The sequence below is a fragment of the Gopherus evgoodei genome, chromosome 3 (genome assembly GCF_007399415.2).
Source record: "Gopherus evgoodei ecotype Sinaloan lineage chromosome 3, rGopEvg1_v1.p, whole genome shotgun sequence".
NCBI lineage: Eukaryota > Metazoa > Chordata > Testudines > Testudinidae > Gopherus > Gopherus evgoodei.
The window spans coordinates 132,524,891-132,547,574 of record NC_044324.1 but is presented as its reverse complement, the minus strand read 5'-3'; the positions used below and the strand labels follow the sequence as shown (position 1 = coordinate 132,547,574).

The window sequence follows — 22,684 nt, the reverse complement described above, 5'->3', positions numbered from 1 at the left end:
CTCATACTGCTGCACAGTGGTTTAAAGGGCAGGGCTGTCCCTGATGCCCTCAGTTCCTTCTTAATGGACAGATAAGTGTAACAAATCTCAAAGAACAACAATTACAGAACAGGTAAGTAATCATTTTTTTCCCTTCTTTGAGCCATTGCACATGTCCATGCCACTTCAGGTGAGTCACAAGAAGTTCAATCTGGAGGTGCGTTTCAGAGTCTACCTGAACAGTGACTGACAGACTACTCAGAAATCCAGGATGAGATTCTCTGGAACAAGACTGGAAGGCCTTTCATCCTCTCTGCAACCATCACAAACAGCTGGGAGGAAGACCTAAAAGACCTAGTTCTGTCCAAATAAAACACTAACATCCTTCTAACTTCCAGGTATGGAGTCTCTCTTCATCCTGAGGAGAATGGGGCTTAGGAAAGTTGGTAAGTATACCGCTTGATTGAGGTGGATCAGGGAGTAAATTGAATAAAATCCTTTTCCTCCATGGCTCCCAAATGGAGGAGAGACTGGACTTCACACAGGAGGTCTCTGAAGAGGGACAGAGAAAGACTGAAAATCTGAAGTGTATCCCCATTCCACTGTGCTTAGAACCCACTGGTCTGTGGTAAAATAGGCCTAAAGCACACTGAAAGTGGGCTAAGCTGCTGGAAAAAACAGGGGTAGGAGAAAGTAGCCCAAGACAGACTGATATTTTGCCCTCAACAAGGTAGTCAAACACATTGGTCTTTCTGGATTCTCCAGAAGGTTTGGACAAAGACATAAAATGAGCATGAGGACGGCTCATCCTGTAGCTTTCCCCCTTTCTTCCTGGAGTGGTCAAGCTTGTGTAGGCATGAAAGGTGGGTATTGTTGGTTCGACAGAGAGAATTTGGTTCTTTATAGGGAATGGAGAGTAAATCCCCAATGATTTCAATGTAGTCCTGGAGTCTTTGAGACTTCTCCTCAGTCTGCTGTGAGAATACGGTGGGGCCCTCACAAAGAAGATCCTGTATAGTCTGCTGGACCTCCTGTGGAAGATCAGAGGATTGATGCCATGTACGCCTGCACATCATTATTGCGGATGCAATAGTTCTGGTTGACAAATCTGCCCCATCTTACGTAGTTTGGCGAGAAGTCTTAGCTATGAGTTTACTCTCATCCAAGACAGCCAGGAACTCTTATCTAGCATCCTCTGTTTACTTGTCCATGAGAACATTATCCCAGAGATAGTAATCATATCTTGCCAGCAAGACTTGCACTTTAGAGATATGAAACTGCAGGCCAGCAATGAAATAAATCTTCCTTCTGAAAAAGTTGAGCGTTTTTGCTTCTTTATCCTTTGGGGTAGAAGATGGCCATCCCTGACACGCGTTTTCATTTACTGCCAAGACAACCAAAGAACCTAGTGAGAGATGAGTGAGAAATGTTCAGAGCCCTGAGAAGGGACATAATACCTGCACTCAGTTCTCTTGACTGTCAGTGACAGAGAGAGGGTGTTTGCCACAGCAATCTTGTAGATTCTAGTATGGCTTCATTTATAGGTAGAGGAAGACAGGAAGGCTCTGCTGACCTCAGTATGTCCACCAGTCTATTGGAACTCTCTTGCATTACCTCAACCCAGGTATCCAGAGAGGAAGTAACTTTCCTTAGGAGCTCTTAGTAGGTCCTGCAGTCATCCTGAAGAACGGAGGACAATCTAGACAACACTATCTCATCAGATGAAGAGGACAAGTGTAAAGAAGGTTCAGCTAGAGTTCTCCTGTACCTCCCCAGGTGTAAGTTGTGGCATGGAAGGTTGTTCCTCAGTATTGGCGTGGATACCAGGGTAACTTCCTGAGACGCCTCATGATAGCTATCCCATCATTTGCTCAGAGATCTGGAGAGCAGAGGAACTGGGAATGATTTGTTGGTGGTGGGGAAATCCCATGGGTTCCAATACAACCATAGTAGAGTATTGGAGCCTAACCTCTATCAGCCCAAGGATCCATGTCCCTGGACCACTGTGACACCTGTCAGATACCAGGGGCATAATCCTCTTGATGAAGGTGAATGACACCTTCTATTCCAAGACAGAGGGGCACAGGAGCCGATAGCAGACTCTGAAGAAGAACCCGAGCCACCCAACTAGGGAGACGTGGTATTATGCAGTGCTGAAGACTGGTGGTATGTATCCAAAGATGTTGGTACCAGAGACAGCATACTTGGCTTGCCTCTAGACAGCACCAAGCAAGGAGGCACTGGACTGTCTGAAGTTGGCTACGCTGGTACCGAGGGTTGGACCTTACTAGCAGGTAACTCCAACAAAGACTGAAGATATATCAGTACTGGATGACTTGTCTCCTGTACTGCTGGAGCACCCAGTTCCAAGAGGCATAGCAGATCTCAGGCCACAGCATAAGCCTTCAGTGTTGTCATTACCACGAGGTTCCCCCTGAGGCTGTTGCGTTGAAGGGGTGATACCACAGTAGGGTCAGTCTCAACAGCACCGGTGATGGAGTCAACAACCCTGGACAAGATGAAGTCGGTAGTGGGATCTGTCAATCATTGGAGGACACTCTAGCTTACCATTCAGCTTTCTTGCTGGCAGACAGTACCAAAGACCTCAATTTGGTGGAGAAACCGGGCATACTTTTGAGGCATGTGTTTTATGCTCCTTCCTGGACATTGGGGAAGGGGAACAGTCCCAAGAGTATGCTATGTCTGGAGGAGCACTTCTGATGGAAGAAGTGCTCAGTACCTATCCTAAGGGGGAAGGTTCAAATGATGGATGCAAGGTGGACTCCATGAAAAGGTTACCTAGTCTCACCTCCCTATCCTTTCTAGTCCAGGACTTGAAGTCCCAGAAGATCTGACAGTCCCTGATGTGATCCTCCCTGAAGCACTTTAGACTCCTGGAATGAGGTTCACTCACCAGCATAGACTTACTGCGGCTGGTGTAAGCCTTAAAGTCGAGAGACTGAGGCATACCCTGGCACTGGGAGTTAGTACTTAGTGTGTTGATTCGCAAATGTTCTATTCAAATTAAGTAAAACAACAATGAAATTTACGCTAAATATTTAGCTAACTAACTATGGATGAATACACTAATTACATACAAGAGAACAAATTACCTGATGGGGAAAACACTTGCAAAGCAAGTCAACACACTCAGACTACCAACATGGGCAGTAAGAAGGAAATGAGAGAGCGCAAGGGTGGTACAAAGGGCAGAGGGGTGGCATAAAGGGAAATACATCACACAGCAGTACAAAGCCACAAAGGCACACGCATGCATGTGCCGCCCTGACAGGTGCAACTAAGGGAAAAATCTCCAACTTTGATACACTGGGCATGCACACACCTGAAGTGGAATGGACATGTGAAAATCACTCGAAGAACTATGACCACACCCTCATCCAAAGACCCGTCATCCAATGCTCAAAATAGTATGTAGTCCCAAGGTCTTGGTAGATTTCTCGTTGCCCCTGAATATCAAACAATGGTAAAATGATTTCTATCATTTTCATCTAGTTAGAAGACTGCACAATCTTCCCTGTTAGAAGAAGATCTAGTCACTTGTGAGCCACACTTTTGTCACCTTCAGGCTGGATTAATACAAAGAACTCTTACTGGAGGAAAAGTCATCCAATGCTGCACACATAGTAATTCACCATGCAACACCACCACCTTTCTAACCAGGACACCCCAAAGAATGCATGTTGCACTAATGCTCTGCCATCTTTACTTATTTCTGACCAAATAGTAATTTTCCATCAAGGTGTCAGCCCTTAATTTGAAAGCTTTGGATGGTTTGGGCCCTAGTTATCTCAGGTATCTCTTCTCGCTCTCCTCTGTGACAGCTAACACTCAGGGCAAGGAGTCTGGAAAGAAAAACTCATTAAGCAGTTTCGGTAGTAATTTGCATTGTACTTTTACTATGGAAAATTTCACGATGGGATGCAGCTATTATTCATTGATCAATGCAGAAATATCCCGCATAATATTTAAGAAAAGAGCAACACATCATATTGTGATACGGTGCCCAGTTAACCATTACCTGGGTCTAGTGCCTCGACCACTCTCGCATTTTGTTAGTACATAATTCATCCATTTTCTGGCAAAGTTGATATACTTATCTCCAATTTTCTGCCTGAATTCTCCAGACATCAGGCGAACAACTTCTTTGTGGTACTACAATATATTAAAAATTATCCTTCAAGTATTAAAATTAAAATCAAACCATTATATATAATATCTACTGAAATATCTGCTCACTAATAAAACATTACAAGAAAGCATGATCACATGTCACACTCATATAGTTAATTCTATCCATACAATTTGCATGATTATTTATTTAACAATATCTTCGAGGGAAAGCACCAAATACAAGACATTTAGTGCAAAAGAACCAAGACAAAAAGGTGGCATTTCAGCCATGTGGCATACTGTGTGTATGCATGCACTCCTTTTAAACAATGCGCATAGCAAGTAAGAATTATATTGTCTAGATGGGAACAATACGCAGCTCTGCTATCGTATAGATCAAGTCTCAAACTAGCATTGAGTAATATTCACACCTTACAGGCAAATTTAATTTAAGTAGTACATGGAAAGAATAAAGTCTTTGGATACGTAGTAGATATGTGCACTAAAAGATTCAATAGGAACATGGGCTGTTTTAGAAGACCATTCTTACAAGGACTCTTGTACATAGTGAAGTGTGCACTGTCTCAAAGGTGTATCTATAAAGGATTCAAAGGAATCAAACAAGTGAAAATATATCAGAAATGGCCTGAAGTTGACATTTCCTAGTTGGCGCAATAAGGCAGGCATTGATGAGCTGCATCCACTGACATAAAGGGTTTAAAGAGAACCTTAGAATAAGGGCTCAACATTAAAAAATTAAAATATTTTGTATTTACATAGTAGCTTGTATGGGCCTAGAAAGAAAAAATGAGGCAGAGAAAGATCAAATGACACAGTTCACATCAGAATATTTCTGACCTCCTGCAAAAATTTGTCAACAAAGCCTGAAAGGACTAAACTTTAAATTCAGAGTGCCAACTAGGAATGCCTTGCCAAAACAAGAGTTTCAATGAGTTTGAGAGTTTGGCAGATTCAACAGATCTGCTCTCTCTCTCTTATGCAGTCTAAAGTTTTAATTTTCACACCATGAAAAGATTTGCAATGCACCACAATATACTCATAAGAATTAACAGAATTCACTCAAAAGCATAATTCACTAATTTTTGTAAGTGAAAGAGTTGAATTTTATCAGTTCCCCCCCAAAAAATATGCTAAAAACATTTTTTTACCACAAACAATGCATTCTATTTTGCTCACTTACCTCAAACCCAAAATTGTAACTCTGAATCATGGCTTCTCGATAGTATTGCTGCAAAGTGGCGGATTCAGACTCATCAACCTCAGCATCAAATTCAGAAGTGAACATGCGATCAACTCTATCAATGGCACAGCTTATCTTATTGCATAGCTGTAAAGCATCGCTCTGAAGAACAAAAAAAGTCAGCTTCAGCTGAAGAGACATACTGAATTAATATTATTTGTAGAACAGTAGTGCCAAAATCCCAAAGCAGTTGGGGTCCCATTATGCTAAGCACTGTAAGGAGACACAGTCAAAGAGTGGACAAAACAAATGCCTGGGTGAAGATGAAGGCACGGTAATAAGAAGATGATTTTATAAGAAAGTACACCCATAGATGTGTTAAGACAATTATGAATTATAATTATGTGACTTAGCAGGTGATGCACTTTATTCATATAGTCAACAATTCTTAATTTATGCAGGTCTATACAAACCAAACAGTTGCTTAAAATACTGTTTCTTGGCAACAGTGCTATTTTTATCAAATTCTGACCAAAATCTATTGTTTTCTGGGAAATAAATAAATGGCTAATTAATAAATGCCACATTCTCAGAAAATACATTTCACAGTAAGAGCTGGCTGAGTTAGAAAAAGATCACTACTGTTATTATCTATATAAAACAACAGAGTCAAATTCTATCCGTAGGTGTGTGAGCACGGGTGCCACTGACTTCAGTGGGAAATATGGGGACAGCCATGACATCTTCAATTAGTAAATCCTCGTTTCCATTGGTTCTGTGGTTTTGTAGGCCTACCCACTTTCATGTCACATAAAAGCATTTTAATATCTGCTGTCCACAGTTTTGAAAATTCTCCTTATTTTTCCATCATCTCTATAATTATATATAAAAGAAATGAAGTTTGGTTTTTCTGACATTTTGAACACAGGAAATTTGCAAGAACTAGAGAATCTACTTCATTTCAACTCTGTGACCCCTTTACATGAAACATTTTGTTTTGCCCTGGTTCACGTGTCTACTGTAGTACAGACTGGTTTCCTATTTTTGTGTGTGTAGAGTCTATGACTTGTACATGCACATGATATTGCTCAAAAGTTGCATTCACAAGTGATTTGTGTGACACAATGGAGACTGGACAGAAAACACAACCTACAACAACTTGTACAAAGTATAAATCCAGAGTTCTGGTCTATCATCATCACTGGAGTCAAATCACATCAACAGCTTTTAAGCCATTTGTGTTTTAATGTATACCAGTGAATGAGATTCAAATGATAAAATAATAAACAACTTTCCTGGAAATAAATTAGAAGGCTGCTTACCTTTAGCTGCTGCAATGCTTTGGCAATGACTGGCTGGCTGGATGTCTGTTCGTGATGCAAAGATACGAGCCCTTCAATAGACTGTTGGAAAGCTTTTCTCTGACTCACAAGATGGGCAGATTGCATGACTACAAAGAGGAGGTTGTCAACCTAGGAACACAAGATTAAACATACTGCCAAAGATGATACTGTCAAGTTCTTACAGATACAATAGGCTCTGCTAGCCATTTTTATGAAAAGGCTGTCTCATAATGGTAATTTTATTATTCCCAAATGTTTTCTGGAACCCAAATTATTATAAATCTTATTCTTTGATACTACAAGGATACTACATTTACACAAAGAGTTCTTCTTAGGCAATTGTGCTTTGACTAGTAGTATGTTTCCTGAATCATTTTTATAAGCATAAAATACATAAATTAAGGTGGGTAGGGCTTTAACACCACACCACTGGGTTGCAAGGGAGACAAACGGTTTCACTTCCTGAAGGGGAGCTCAGATTTCAGAAGCTTGGGAAAAACTGTGCCAAGGAATTCTCAAACCAACCAGTTACACTTAGAAAGTTAACCTGTTAGCAAAATAACTACACTGTCACCCCAAATAGGTGATAAATGCTGGGAATAAGCAGACTTCATTCATGCTACAGAAGAGGCTTCAGTAACACGAACAAACATTTTCTAAGCAGGAAAAAACACAGTTACATTTTCTTAACTGTTGTTCTTCGAGATGTGCTGCTCATGTCCATTCCATTGTAGGTGTGTGCTCGCCACATGCATCAGTGCCAGAAGTTTTTCCCTCAGTGGTATCGGTAGGGGACTGGCTCTGGCGTCCTCTGGAGTGACGCATGTATGCACTGATAAATGGGGCGCCGCCGGCTCGCCCCACCCTCCGCTCCTTCTTGCCGGAAACTCCGGCAGTGGGGAAGGAATGCAGGTCACGGAATGGACATGCGCATCACATATTGAACAACAGTTAAGAAAAAAAAAAAGTAATTGTCTTTTCTTTTTCAAGTGCTTGCTCATTTCCATTCCATTGTAGGTGACTCCAAGCAGTACCACCAGAGGTGCGTAGGAGTTCATGGATGTGTCGATTGCAACACAGCTCTGCCAAAGCCATCGTCATCTCTGGCCTGCTGAGCGATAGCATAATGTGACGTGAACGTGTGTACTGAAGACCACGTCGCAGCTCTGCAGATGTCTTGGATAGGGTCACGCGCCAGGAAGGCAGAAGAAGACACTTGAGCCCTAGTTGAGAGAGCCTTCACTATGGGTGGAGGCACAGCCTGCAACAAGTCGCAACAAGTACGGATGCAGGCAGTGATCCAATTCAAAATCGTCTGATAGGACACTGGAAGGCCCTTCATCCTGTCAGCTGCCGTGACAAAGAGCTGCGCCAATAAGCAGAAGGGATTGGTGCATTCCAGGTAGGACAGCCAAAGTGTGCAGCCGCCTCTCCCCATTGGTCAAGTGAGGCTTCAGACAGAATACCGGGAGGAAGATATCCTGGTTGACATGGAAATGTGACACCACTTAGGCAGGAAAGCTGGATGGGACCGCAGCTGGACCCTGTCTTTGTAGAATACCGTGTAGGGGCTCTGAAGTAAGGGCTTTGATCTCTGATACACGCTTCACTGAAGTAATCGCTACAAGGAATGAAATCTTCCACGACAGATGGGAAAGGGAACAAAACGCCATGGGCTCAAAGGGGGAACCCTGGAGAGGACTAGACTGAGGTCCCACTTGGGGACTGGGTCCCGGAGGTGGAAAGAGCCATTCAGGGTCCTTCAGGAACCTGATCAACATCTTGTGTGAGAATACAGATTTATCCTGGACACAAAGATGGAAGGCTGATATGGCTGCTAGGTGCACTTTGATCGAAGAGAAGGCAAGGCCCTAGTGCTTTAAGTGAAGCAGGTAACCCAGGATGGATTGCAAAGACGACTGGGTTGGGGAGATGTTGTGCTCCAAAGCCCAACAGGAGAAACACATCCACTTTGCCATGTAAGTCACTCTGGTGGAGGGCTTTCTGCTTTCCAGGAGAATCTGCTGTACCTGACTAGAGCAGGCCTGTTCCTCCAGACTCAGCATCCAAGCTGTGAGGTGGAGAGAGGTAAGATTTAGGTGCAGGAGCCGACCATGATCCTGCAAGAGTAGGTCATGGTGGCTGAGCAGTAGCCACAGAGCTAACCCAGCCAGTTCCATGAGCGTTCAGAACCAATGCTGGCAAGGCCACGCTGGGGTGATCATAATGACTCGTGCCTTGTCACTCTTGATTTTTAAGAGGACTTTGCTGATAAGTGGAATCGGCAGGAAGACATACATCAGGTCTCCCAACCATGACAGGAGAAAAGCATTGGAAAGGGAGCCTCTGCCAAGGCCTCGGAGAGAACAGAACTGATGACACTTTCTGTTCTGTCTGGTGGCGAATAGGGCAACTCCGGACAGCTGTGTAAGGAAGACACCACAAGCTAGTCGTATGGCCATAAGCTCCCTGACATTTATATGTAATGTGAACCCCTCTCAAGACCATGTCCCTTGAGTCCACAGCATACTGAGATGCACTCCCCAACCGAGGTCAGACGCATCCGATAACAGGGAGACCGTGGGTCACGGGCTCTCGAACAGCACTCTTTCTAACACCAACTTCGGGTTGGTCCACCACTGCAAAGAGGTAATTACTTTCAGAGGGACCATGATGACTTTGTCCAGGTGATGCCTGGCTGGGGAGCAGACTGCTGCTAGACACATTCGAAGAGGGTGAAGCCCGAGTCTCGAATGGCAGACTACATACATGCATGCTGCCACATGACCCAATAGTCTGAGAAAGACCCGGGCTCTGGTGAGCGGATGTGTGGGTATGCAGGCAATTAGATGTGACATTGTCCTGAACCTGGCCTCTGATAGAAATGCTCTGGCTCGGCTAGAGTCAAGTACCGACTCGATAAACTTGATCTGTTGGACTGGGATTAACTTTGATTTTTGTTCATTTATCAGCAGGCCCAGAGTTCGACAAGTGGCTTGCAGCATATTGACGCTGCATTGGACCTGGACCCTGAAGCAGCCCTTGACGAGCCAGTTGTCAAGGCATAGGTAAATCTGGATACCCTGAACCCTGAGGTAGGCCGCAACCACAACATACATTTCGTAAACACTTTTGGTGCTGTTGCTAGGCCAAAAGGAAGCACTGCATATTGGTAGTGGGTAGGGGGGAGAGATAGCTCAGTGGTTTGAGCATTGGCCTGCTAAACCCAGGGTTGTGAGTTCATTCCTTGAGGGAGCCACCTAGGGATCTGGGGCAAAAATTGGTCCTGCTAGTGAAAGCAGAGGGCTGGACTCAATCACCTTTCAAGGTCCCTTCCAGTTCTAGGAGATAGGTATATCTCCAATTATTATTTTATTTTATTTAGTCCCAACTATGAAGCATAGGAACCGTCTGTGACTATGGAATATCGATATGTAAAAGGAAGTGGCTTTCAAATCAAGGGCAGAGTATCAGTTTCCCAGATCCAGGGAAGCAATGATGGAGGCCAGGGAGACCATGCAAAAATTCAACTTCTTGAAATACTTGTTAAGATTCCACAGGTCGAGGATGGGTTGCAGACCCCCTTTAGACTTTGGGATTAAAAAACAGAGGAAATCAAACCCTTTGCCCCTTAAATACAATCAGGACTTCCCACCTACAGAAAGCCTTGCACCTCCTGAGCGAGCAGATGTCTCTGAAAAGGATCCCTGAAGAGGGACCGGGGGAGAAGGAAGGGGACTTGAGGAGGGGATAGAAATAAACTGGAGAGTATATCCCCCTGCTACTGAGCTGAGGACCCACTGGTCTGATATTACAGAGGCCCAGGCAGGGAGAAAGGGGAGACAGGTAGTTGGAAAATAACAGGGGAGCAGGATCCAGGACACAGGCTGGAAGGTCACACTCGAGTGCACTCTCAAAATGCCTGCTTACCACCCAGTGGGTGACGGGTGGAGCTCGAGTGAGCAGAGGATGCTGGCTGGTGGCCTTGCTGGCACTTATAGCCCATGCCCTTCTCACAGAAAGGTTCTGACCAAGACTGGCTCCCAAACCTATGGGTCTGTTGCAGCTTAAACTACTTCCTTGCTAGCCCCAGCGTGTACAGGCTCAGGGTTTGCAAGGTAGCCCTCAAGTCTTATAGGCTGTGCAATTTATTGTCTGTTTGCTCAGAAAACAGTGCCAGGTCATCGAATGGGAGGTCCTGGATAGACTGTTGAACCTCCATTGAAAGGCTCAATGACTGCAAACAGGATACCTGCCTCATTGAAATGGCTGATGCCATAGTTTGGAGGCTGAAAAGGATCCTAACGGGAGCAGGAAAGAATCCATTGATTGTCCTTCATGTGGGAACGAATGATACAGCTAGATTCTCGCTGGAACGTGTCAAGGGAGACTATGCCAGACTGGGGAAGACGCTTAAGGAAATTGAGGCTCAGGTGATCTTCAGTGGGATTCTGCTGGTTCCTAGAGAAGGGCAACGAAGGTGTGACAAGATTATGGCGATCAACAGATGGCTCAGGCAGTGGTGCTATAAGGAAGGCTTTGGGATGTATGGCCACTGGGAAGCATTTATGGACAGAAGGCTGTTCTCTCGGGATGGACTTCACCTGAGTAAGGAGGGAAAAAGACTTCTAGGATGGAGGCTTGCCCAACTGATTAAGAGAGCTTTAAACTAGGAATTTGGGGGAGATGGTTGGGAGATGTCCAGGTGATCTCCATGCCGGAATTTAACCTTGAGAGGGAAGAAAACAAAGTAAGAGGGGATACAGCCATGGACAGAAGAATTGACATAAGGAGGAAGGGTGGTGTAGACACCAGTCTAACAGGTGATGCTGGTGGTAGAATGTCTGTGCCTAAGCGGGTAAAGAATGTCAGTGAAGCCAAACGGCAAAAATTAAGATGTCTGTATACTAATGCGAAGAGCCTAGGGAACAAAATGGAGGAACTAGAGCTACTGATGTTATAGAGATAACAGAAACATGGTGGAATAGTAGTCATGACTGGAGTACAGGTATTGAAGGCTATGTGCTGTTTAGGAAAGACAGAAATAAAGGCAAAGGTGGTGGAGTAGCATTGTATATCAATGATGAGGTTAACTGTAAAGAAGTAAGAAGTGATGGAATGGATAAGACAGAGTCTGTCTGGGCAAAAATCACACTGGGAAAGAAAGCTACTTAGAGCCTCCCTTGAGATACTGCTTGGGGTGTGCTACAGACCACTGGGATCTGATTTGGATATGGATAGAGACCTCTTTAACATTTTTAATTAAGTAAACACTAATGGGAATTGTGTGATCATGGGAGACTTTAACTTCCCAGATATAGAATGGAGGACAAGTGCTAGTAAGAATAATAGGGCTCAGATTTTTCTGGATGTGATAGCTGATGGATTTCTTCACCAAGTAGTTGAAGAACCAACAAGAGGGGATGCCATTTTAGATTTGGTTTTGGTTAGTAGTGAGGACCTCATAGAAGAAATGGTTGTAGGGGACAACCTTGGTTCGAGTGATCATGAGCTAATTCAGTTCAAACTAGATGGAAGGATAAACAAAAATAGATCTGGGACTAGGGTTTTTGACTTCAAAAGAGCTAACGTTAAGAATTAAGGAAATTAGTTAGGAAAGTGGATTGGACTGAAGAACTTGTGGATCTAAATGTGGAGGAGGCCTGGAATTACTTTAAGTTGAAGCTGCAGAAACGGTCAGAAGCCTGCATCTCAAGAAAGGGGAGAAAAACCACAGGCAGGAGTTGTAGACCAAGCTGGATAGGCTAGCATCTCAGAGGGGTGATTAAGAAAAAGCAGAAAGCCTACAAGGAGTGGAAGATGGGTGGGATTAGCAAGGAAAGCTACCTTAGTGAGGTCAGAACATGTAGGGATAAAGTGAGAAAGTCTAAAAGCCATGTAGACTTGGACCTTGCAAAAGGAATTAAAACCGATAGTAAAAGGTTCTACAGCCATATAAAGAAGAAGAAAAGAAAGAAGAAGTGGGACCGCTAAACACTGAGGATGGAATGGAGGTTAAGGATAACCTAGGCATGGTCCAATATCTAAATAAATACTTTGTCTCAGTTTTTAATAAGGCTAATGAGGAGCTTAGGGATAATGGAAGGATGACAAATGGGAATGAGGATATGGAGGTAGATATTACCTCATCTGAGGTAGAAGCCAAACTTGAACAGCTTAATGGGACAAAATCGGAGGACCCAGATAATCTTCATCCAAGAATATTAAAGGAACTGGCACATGAAATTGCAAGCCCATTAGCAAGAATTTTTAATGAATCGGCAAACTCAGGGGTTGTACCGTACAACTGGAGAATTGCTAACATAGTTCTTATCTTTAAGAAAGGGAAAAAAAGTGATGCAAATAACTATAGGCCTGTTAGTTTGACATCTGTAGCATGTAAGGTCTTGGAAAAAATTTTGAAGGAGAAAGTAGTTAAGGACATTGAGATTAATGGTAATTGGGACAAATTACAACATGGTTTTACGAAAGGTAGATCGTGCCAAACCAACCTGATCTCCTTCTTTGAGAAGGTGACAGATTATTTAGACAAAGGAAATGCAGTAGATCTAATTTATCTTGATTTCAGTAAGGCATCTGACACGGATCCACATGGGGAATTATTAGTTAAACTGGAAAGGATGGGGATGAATATGAAAATTGAAAGGTGGATAAGGAACTGGTTAAAGGGGAGACTACAACAAATCGTCCTGAAGGGTGAACTGTCAGGCTGGAAGGAGGTTACTAGTGGAGTTCCTCAAGGATCAGTTTTGGGACCAATCTTATTTAAGCTTTTTATTACTGACTTTGGCACAAAAAGTGGGAATGTGCTAATAAAGTTTCCGGATGACACAAAGCTGGGAGGTATTGCTAACACAGAGAAGGACCGGGATATCATACAGGAAGATCTGGATGACCTTGTAAACTGGAGTAATAGTAATAGGATGAAATTTAATAGTGAAAAGTGCAAGGTCATGCATTTAGGGATTAATAATAAGAATTTTAGTTATAAAGTGGGGACACATCAGTTGGAAGCAACAGAAGAGGAGAAGGACCTTGGAGTATTGGTTGATCACAGGATGACTATGAGCCACCAATGTGATATGGCCATTAAAAAAGCTAATGCAGTTTTAGGATGCATCAGGCGAGGTATTTCCAGCAAAGATAAGGAGGTGTTAGTACCGTTATATAAGGCACTGGTGAGACCTCATCTGGAATACTGTGTGCAGTTCTGGTCTCCCATGTTTAAGAAGGATGAATTCAAACTGGAACAGGTTCAGAGACGGGCTACTAGGATGATCCAAGGAATGGAAAACCTGTCTTATGAAAAGAGACTCAAAGAGCTTGGCTTGTTTAGCTTAACCAAAAGAAGGCTGAGGGGGGATATGCTTGCTCTTTATAAATACATCAGAGGGATTAATATTAGGGAGAGAGAGGAATTATCTAAGCTTAGTACCAATGTAGACACAAGAACAAATGGGTATAAACTGGACACTAGGAAGTTTAGACTTGAAATTAGATGAAGGTTTCTAACCATTAGAGGAGTGAAGTTCTGGAACACCCTTCCAAAGGGAGTAGTGGGTGAAAAAGACATATCTGGCTTTAAGACTAAGCTTGATAAGTTTATGGAAGGGATGGTATGATGAGATACCTTAATTTTGGCAATTGATCTTTGATTATCTGCAGGTAAGTATGCCCAGTGGTCTGTGATGGGATGTTAGATGGGATGGGATCTGGGTTACTGCAGAGAATTCTTTCCTGAGTGCTGGCTGGTGAGTCTTGCCCACATGCTCAGGGTTTAGCTGATCGCCATATTTGGGGTCAGGAAGGAATTTTCTTCTGGGGCAGATTGGCAGAAGCCCTGGAGGTTTTTTGCCTTCCTCTGCAGCGTGGGACATGGGTCACTTGCTAGTGGATTCTCTGCAGCTTGAGGTCTTCAAACCACAATTTGAAGACTTCAGTAACTCAGACATAGGTTAGGAGTTTGTTATGGAAGTGGATCGGTAAGATTCTGTGGCCTGCTTTGTGCAGGAGGTCAGACTAGATGATCATATTGGTCCCTTCTGACCCTAAAGTCTATGAGTCTATGAGAGTCCGTGCATCTGAGGCTGCTTGGAGGGCTGCCCTGGCCACCGCCTGCCCTTACTGAGGATAGCCAGGAATTCCTTTCTAGGTTCCTCTGGCAGCTAATCAGAATTTGGCCATGGACTGCCAGATGTTAAAATCATAGTGGCCAAGCAAGGCCTGATGGTTAGCCACTCTCAGCTGGAGGCTGGATGTAGAATAAATTTTGCCTCCTAGTTCTTAGGCATCGATCTCGGTTGGCCCTCTCTGCTGCGCTCCTTGGCTGCCGACACAACCAGTAAGCTTGGGGCAGGGTGGTGACATCATAAAGATACTCATACCCCTTAGTGGGGACATAGTATTTTCGCTCTGCCCGTTTGGAGATGGGGGACAGTGAGGAAGGTGTCTGCCACAGGTCCTTAGTGATTTTCACCACTCCCTCGTGCACTGGCAATGCCACCCTGGCAGGGGCTGCCACTCTCAGTACATCAATCAGGAAATCCAAGGGGTCTGCTAGCTCCTTGGCTTCCAGCCACAGGTTTGAAGCAACCCTCTTCAGGAGCTCCTAGTGAGCCTTGGAATCATCCTGGGGAATCGGGTGAGAGGGCCCCACTATCCTTCATCAGGCAAAGAAGATAAGGAGGCAGATACAGGCAGTCCTACCAACTGCGCCATTTCTGCCATGGGAGCCTCAGTGGAGGCTGGCTGAAGCTGTGGAGCCTGCTATGACTCTACATCCCAGCCAAAGGGCGGGCAGGAGACTGTTGCCGACCATTTGTCGGATGCCCCCGAGGCTGACTTATACCCCCATGATTGTTGAGGAAATTTCCAGGGGTTGCAAAATTGCCAGGGGGCAGGCCACTGGCCCCGGGGCCATGTTGCCACTGGTGGCCCAGCAAGGAATGCCAGTGCCCTCGATGGGTGGCCCTAGCCCATGGGCAGGATTTCCTCCTTGCTGTCCGAGCACAAGGAGGGGGATACATGCCTGAGGGACCAGGATGGTGCTGAGGCTGCCTGTCTACCCCGATCCTGTCAGCTCTGATCCCAGACCTCCACTGAGGTTCTGTATGAGGGTGATGACTCTGGGTGCCGCAATCCCGGTGACCGGCAGTGGCATTCAGCGGATCGGCGACAGTACCCCGGTTATTGACACCCTACCTTAGTGAGCGGTGCTGCTCCGTAGATCAGGAACGTGAGTGAGTAAAAACTGATGTGTTGGAGACCATCAGCGTGCTCACGGTGAACCATACTAGTGGTACAGTGATCAGGCTCTGGCGTCTTGACCCCCCGGAGCGGTGCAGCGGGCTGGGTGAGTAGCTTGGTTGCTCCTGGCAGGAGTCGGAGCCTGATCTCCATCTGGAGGGGAAGAGCAGCCTCTCCTCCAGCCCTCTCCTTCTCTTTATGGGATACAACAGAATGTCCTCTCCTGACCTTTCTTTGGTTTTTCGCTAGTACTGGGAATGGGGATCGGCGCCAATCTGAGGCCGGTGCCAGCAGTGCACTCCGCACTGAGGCTGCAGTGCTAGGAGCATACTCCGATTTGGTTGGCTCTGAGGCCAATGTAAGGGCCAACTCCACAAGAAGCGCTTAAAAACTAATGTTCCACTGCTTTTTGGACCGCGCTCTGAAGCTCTTGTCACTAATGTGGGTTTCCCCTAAGCACTTCAAACAACTTCGATGGGGATCACTGACTGGCATGGGTTTCTTGCAACAGTCACGAGGTTTGAAGCCCAGGGACCAGGGCATGTCCCGTCTCTAGGCTAAGTCCTATTCAGGACTAACAAACTAATACTAGGTGTACACTAAGGGAACTATAAAACTAACAAATTTCTAACAACTATATACAGAAACTTCACAACTAGGCACAGCTGAGAGGAATAAGCTTGCCGGGGCAAGAAGATGTCTCGGCATCATCACTGGCGGTCAGAAGGAACTGAGGTTGAGAGAAGCCAGTGGTGCCCCTTACACCAGTGCATACGCGCGCCGCTGCAGAGGGCTCCAGAGCTGGTCCCCTACAGATACCACTGAGGTAAAAACTTCCAGCACAGGTGCACGTGGTTAACTCACACACCTACAATGCAATGGACGTGAGCAAGCACTCGAAGAACTATGTTATACTTGTGAATTCCTAAAATATGCATATATCCTTTAGGAACTAACATTCAGTGTTTCAGTAAAACCTGCAAAGATATATAAGATAACAGATGGCCCCAGAGCAAAGACAAGGTCACAATTCACATTGTGAGCTGTTAATGACAAACTTAAAGAACTCAGTTGTAATAACGTATTAATTACAGCAGATCAAGTCCAAATTCATCTACATAGTTACTACTCCAGAATCATGACTGTCATTCATAAGCTACTTTAGTATAAAACAAATACAATGTTAGATTCTAATTAAATAATAATAATAGGAGATATATCTATCTCCTAGAACTAGAAGGGAACTTTAAAGGTCATTGAGTCCAGTCCCCTGCCTTCACTAGAAGGACCAAGTACTGATTTTTGCCCCAGATCCCTAAATGACCCCCTCAAGGATTAAACTCACAACCCTAGGTTTGGCAGGCCAATGCTCAAACCACTGAGCTATCCCTTGATCCAATTGGAAACTGCCAATTATTTTTAGGATTCAACTTTTTACATTAAAAAGAATTTTTACAAAGTTTAAGATTTAAACAGAAATGTTTTCAGAAATAGTGTTTTAATTTTCAATGAAAATATACAATTTTTAAACATTTCCCTGCAGTTTAGACTATAGAAAGTGTGGAATATTTAGTAGGTCTTCATATATTACTTTAATTTTTCACCTCCTTACTTTTTAAACATAGCCTTCCAAAAAAAAATCAATGATTTTTACATATATATTAGATGGTAGATATAATTTCCAAATGAAATTCTGTGTCTTATTATTTATTTCTTCAAGAAAATCACAACTTTAAAAAAGCCTGATGTTTTAGAATATCTGTAAAAAAAATATTAACAAGGACGTCATTGGAGACTAGATTAGCTATCATTAGCGTATACTTATCACTCAGCAGTCTGTAGTATTAACAAACAAGAAGCAATGTCTATACATTACAAATAGCGGTATACATGGAATAGGAATTCTAACACTTAACTAGTGGGTCAACCCAAGAAGTCTGAAGGCAAACCAAAGTTGATTTAGGAGGTAAAAAAGAGTCAGGGCATAAGGGAGCTGAATCAGGCTAGGGATGTGAGGAAGTGTAGAGAACACTAGAAGGAAAAAATCTTATTTGGCTCTGGTGGTAGGGGTCGTGGGCAGCAGGGGAGGCGAGTCCTGGTTGCATATAGTGGAGCAGAGGAAATGGTGGAAGGGACCCCGGCTGGCTCAGAGTATGAATGGGAAGATTTCTTCCTGCAGAGCTTAAGAATTCCTATATTTAGGTACTCACAAGTTTCCTATCACTTTAGTATCTGTGCACCTCACAAACATGAATGAATTCCACTGCACATCAATCCAGTGAGATAGTGAACTATTCGTTCAGTTTCTACACATGGGGAACTGAGACACAGAGATTAAAGCCAAGATTTTCAAAAACAGGAGCCTAAAGTTACAACCTAAATAAGTGGCCTGAATTTCAAAAATGCTGAGCATCCAGTAGCACCAACTGAAGTCTATTTTGAGGCACTCATTTTTTTATTAATATTTGGGAATAAGTGATTTGCCCAGCATCTGAAGCAATTGGCCTCATGACTTAATGCACCCAAAGCAAACACCAATGGCCTATCAGTTCACAAGATATGATGTCTTTTTGCTAAAACAAAACACTATCAGTCTAACTATACATCTGATACTGAGCAGCTCTATTGTGAATAAGTTATTAATTCTCTTGATTTAATAAGGAAGAATTTTTTTTTTTTTTGGAAATAAAAATGTTACTTTCAAAAATAGTCTCAGATTCAATTCCTGCAATAACATATATTTAGAGATAAAATATCAAAGCAAGAACATACTTAGTTTACTGTCCTTGGTTACTATTATATCTCCAATACATCTTAGTCACAGAAGGAAAAATGTCTCATTTAACATCTATGGTCATTATTCTGGAAGCACTTCACCTCCAAGTAAAAGTAGACATAAAATGGAAAACACATACCTGCATACTACCTAAGGTATCAACAGTTTCCACCTGAGGCACTATTTTGACTGGCTGTCCTTCCCATGTGCTCCAGCTGTCACCTAATTCATGGTCTTTATCACTGTGCTTGGTCATCAGTAAGTAGGCCTCATATGCAACCTCCTCTGAATCTTTAGAACAATCCTTTCCTGCAGCTGCATTCATCAGCTGTAAAATCACAGATTTCTCCCCTGCAAGGTTATCTGGGACAAACACATGTAAGTTTTCAAGTCCAGGGATTTGTACCTGCAGAAAGAATAAAATGGCATTTGGTAAGCAAAACTGCAGGCCACCACTCAGCTTCTCAGGATGTTGTACATGCAGCAGAGTCCGCTTAAAATGGTCATTTCAGCTCTAGATATATTCCCCATTTTAAGTATAGAAAATATTACTAAACTGGCAATATCTCTAGGAGTGCAGCCATTCTAGCAATATACCCACTTTTAATCACATCACACCACCTGTGCTGATGACATGCTAAAAATCAAGTAACACACTGTAAGTATGGTAATGCCACAGCAACTCAGAATACAGAGTTGCTCCCACACACATCTTTAAATGATTATTTTACACGCATCATTGAAAAAGATGTATGTATATATACCTCTCTCATAGAACTGGAAGGGACCTTGGAAGGCCACTGAGTCCAGCTTCCTGCCTTCACTAGCAGGACCAAGTACTGATTTTGCCCCAGATCCCTAAGTGGCCCCCTCAAGCACTGAACTCATGACCCTGGGTTTAGCAGGCCAACGTTCAAGCCACTGAGCTATCCCTCCCCTTAGTGTTAGCTATCCCTTCCCAATGTTAAAATCATTATAAGGAACAAAGAAACAAGTTACCACTGACATGACATTAAAAATCAGTTCCCTTCTGCTTAAACAATGGAACATTTAAAAAAAATTCAGGGGAAAAGTTCACTCAATTTCTGGAACTATTCTTATAACTTTCCTTCACAGCCCATGACAGAAACACATACTGTCTCGGCATAAAAGGACTGATCAAAACAATGGCTTGTCTTTTTAGTTATTGCTGACACTCAAATTTACAGAGGTTAATTTGTTTTGTATTATTGTGATAGAGTCCAGGACAAATTTCCATTGTAAAGTAAAGCGTTATTTAAGGAATATTACATATGTTAAATAAATTTCTTTTTAAAAAAATGGTGCCACAACACTTATGATAAATAATAATAATAGGAGATATACCTATCCCCTAGAACTGGAATGGACCTTGAAAGGTCACTGAGTCCGGCTCCCTGCCTTCACTAGCAGGATCAAGTACTGATTTTTGCCCCAAATCCCTAAATGGCCCCCTCAAGGACTGAACTCACAACCCTGGGTTTAGCAGGCCAATACTCAAACCACTGAGCTATCCCTCCCTCTAGCTTATGAATTAGTGTTGTCAAAAGTTACTTATTATGGATCTCATACATTAAGGCAATTTATAGAGAGGAAAGAGCAAAATCTCCAAAGATGATGCTATTCAAGCGCCCAATTAAACTGAATTCTCACTCCTCTTGTTCATTGTAAAACAGATCTTCACAAATAACTACATTTTTGAATATACTATTCCAAAAATAAGACTGCTGCCTCCCTTCCTGGACACATCTTAATAACTGCTTAATGGCAGAAAGCAATGAAAACGAGCTATCGCGCATAATCCATTTTTAAAATTACATCACTCAGCCATTTACACATTTTTTCTTCACAAAGACCAGAATTTGTCCATTTTCTTTTCCCTCTCTTTATCATGATCCCTTCAGCAGGTTTTGGGACCGAGGTCTGAAAATCCTTCCTTTAATTTTGCCTGTTTACGGCCTTCTCCTGCCCCCTAGTCCTAACATGTCAGTCAGCATTTTTCTAGCTGCAGACAACACAAAACTCTATTCAGAGTCTGTCAGGGCTCATCTACACTAGTTTCCCTGTGCAAGGAAACAGTTTCTATAAACAGCTTTTACAAACACAGCTGCACTGGCTGGAATGTAACAAAACATTTAAAAAAATTCAAGGTTACTAAGGTTAGATAACTACTAGTTTTTCAGTTTTCAAAGCTAAGCCCACACCCTCCACCACATCTAAATTCACGCAAATCATTTTAAACAACTATGTTTATACCAGTTTCCTGGCATAGAGGAAAACAGTGCAGTAGGAACCCTCAAAAAGTCAATGCCTCTCCGTTGGGAGGAGGGGACACTGCAAAGGTGATTTAAGGAACTTTTAATCCCCTAAACGCAACTCCTTAGGCTAAATATGACCTCTGCTATAAGGCTAAATTCAAATACTGCACTCAACATTTTTAAAATTACTTTTCTTAATTTTACAATTTAAACCAGTTTGATTAGAGGATGGAAGAAAACTTTAAACTACAAGGCTGTTATTGATACTTCAGAAATAAAAAAGAAACATTTTGTGAAACTAATTAGCATCTGATCTGACTAGGCTGCCAACATTAAAAGTCAAATGCATTTTTAGAAAGCCAAGATGATAAATCCCAAAATCCATTTTGGAAAAAAGAAGGTTAAAAGATCTAATTACAGAATAGATGCAATAAAAAACACATTTCAGACTATCGATTTTATTCTCCCCTCAAAATGTATGTACAACTCTGATTAATACTAACTAGACTTATGTTCACAAATAGGTTAACAGACTACTGTCAAGGAAGAAATTTTACATTATAAGTTTTACACACCAAAGACAAAAGGACACAGTAGGAAACTCTATTACCAAAGTATCTGAGTATCTCACAAGCTTTAGCGTATTTATCCTTGCAACCTTTGTGAGGTAGGAAAAGGACAGTTACTTTTTTCTTCGAGATGTGTTGCTCAGGTGTATTTCACAGTAGGTGTGCGTGCACGCCACGTGCACCAGTGCCAGAAGTTTTTCCCTTAGGAGTACCTGTACTCAGGGAGCGCCACTGTGACCCCTAGAGTGGCACCTCTATACTGGGCTATAAGGGGAGCTGCGCACTCCCCTCATATCTCAGTTCCTTCTTGCCGGACAACTCCGACAGAGGGGAAGGAGGGTGGGATGTGGAATATACCTGAGCAACACATCTCGAAGAACGCCAGTTACCGAACAGGTAACTGCCCTTTCTTCTTCGAGTGATTGTTCCTGTGTATTCCACAGTAGGTGATTCCAAGCTATCCCTGTTGGAGGTGGGGAGGAGTTCACGATAGACTGGGATGGAGTACTGCCGAACCCGGCATCATCCCTAGACTGGGAGACAAACACGTAACGCCCAAGTGGCCACTCTACAAATGTCTTGGATAGGGACATGGGCTTCGAAGGCAGCTGATGAGGTCTGAGCTCTCATTGAGTGTGCCCTAACGACTGGTGGCGGGGGAACCCTGCCAGGTCATAGCACATGCATATACATGAGATAATCCAGCGGGAAAGACGCTGGGTGGAAATAGGTTGCCCCTTCACCCGCTCAGCCGAGGCAACAAAATGCTGCAAGGATTTCCGGAAGGGTTTGATCTGATCCAGGTAAAATGCCAGCGCTCTACGTACATCGAGCATGTGGAAGCAGCGTTTGTTGGAGGAATGGGGCTTAGGACAGAGCATAGGGAGAAAGATGCTCTGGTCCATGTGGAAGGCGGAGATCACCTTCGGGAGGAACGCCGGGTGTGGGCAAAGCTGGACTTTATCCCTGTGGAAGACCATATGGGGGGGGTTCTGAGGTCAAGGCCCTGAGTTCCGAGACATGGCAGGCTGACGTTATTGCTACAAGGAAGGTCACCTTCCATGAGAGGCGAGACCAGGAACACATGGCCAGAGGTTCAAAGGGAAGACCGGTGAGTCGTGACAAAACCAGGTTCAGGTCCC

General features: G+C 43.4%; 1 protein-coding gene across 1 annotated transcript in view; it reads right to left on the bottom strand.

Annotated features, from left to right (window-relative positions):
• Positions 1-22,684, bottom strand: part of MAP3K4 (mitogen-activated protein kinase kinase kinase 4) — a 151,962-nt gene that overhangs the window by 52,081 nt on the left and 77,197 nt on the right. Inside the window, 4 exon segments of the mRNA XM_030556695.1 lie at positions 4,019-4,152; positions 5,312-5,473; positions 6,634-6,783; positions 18,837-19,103. Of these exon segments, the coding sequence (XP_030412555.1) occupies positions 4,019-4,152; positions 5,312-5,473; positions 6,634-6,783; positions 18,837-19,103 (713 nt within the window).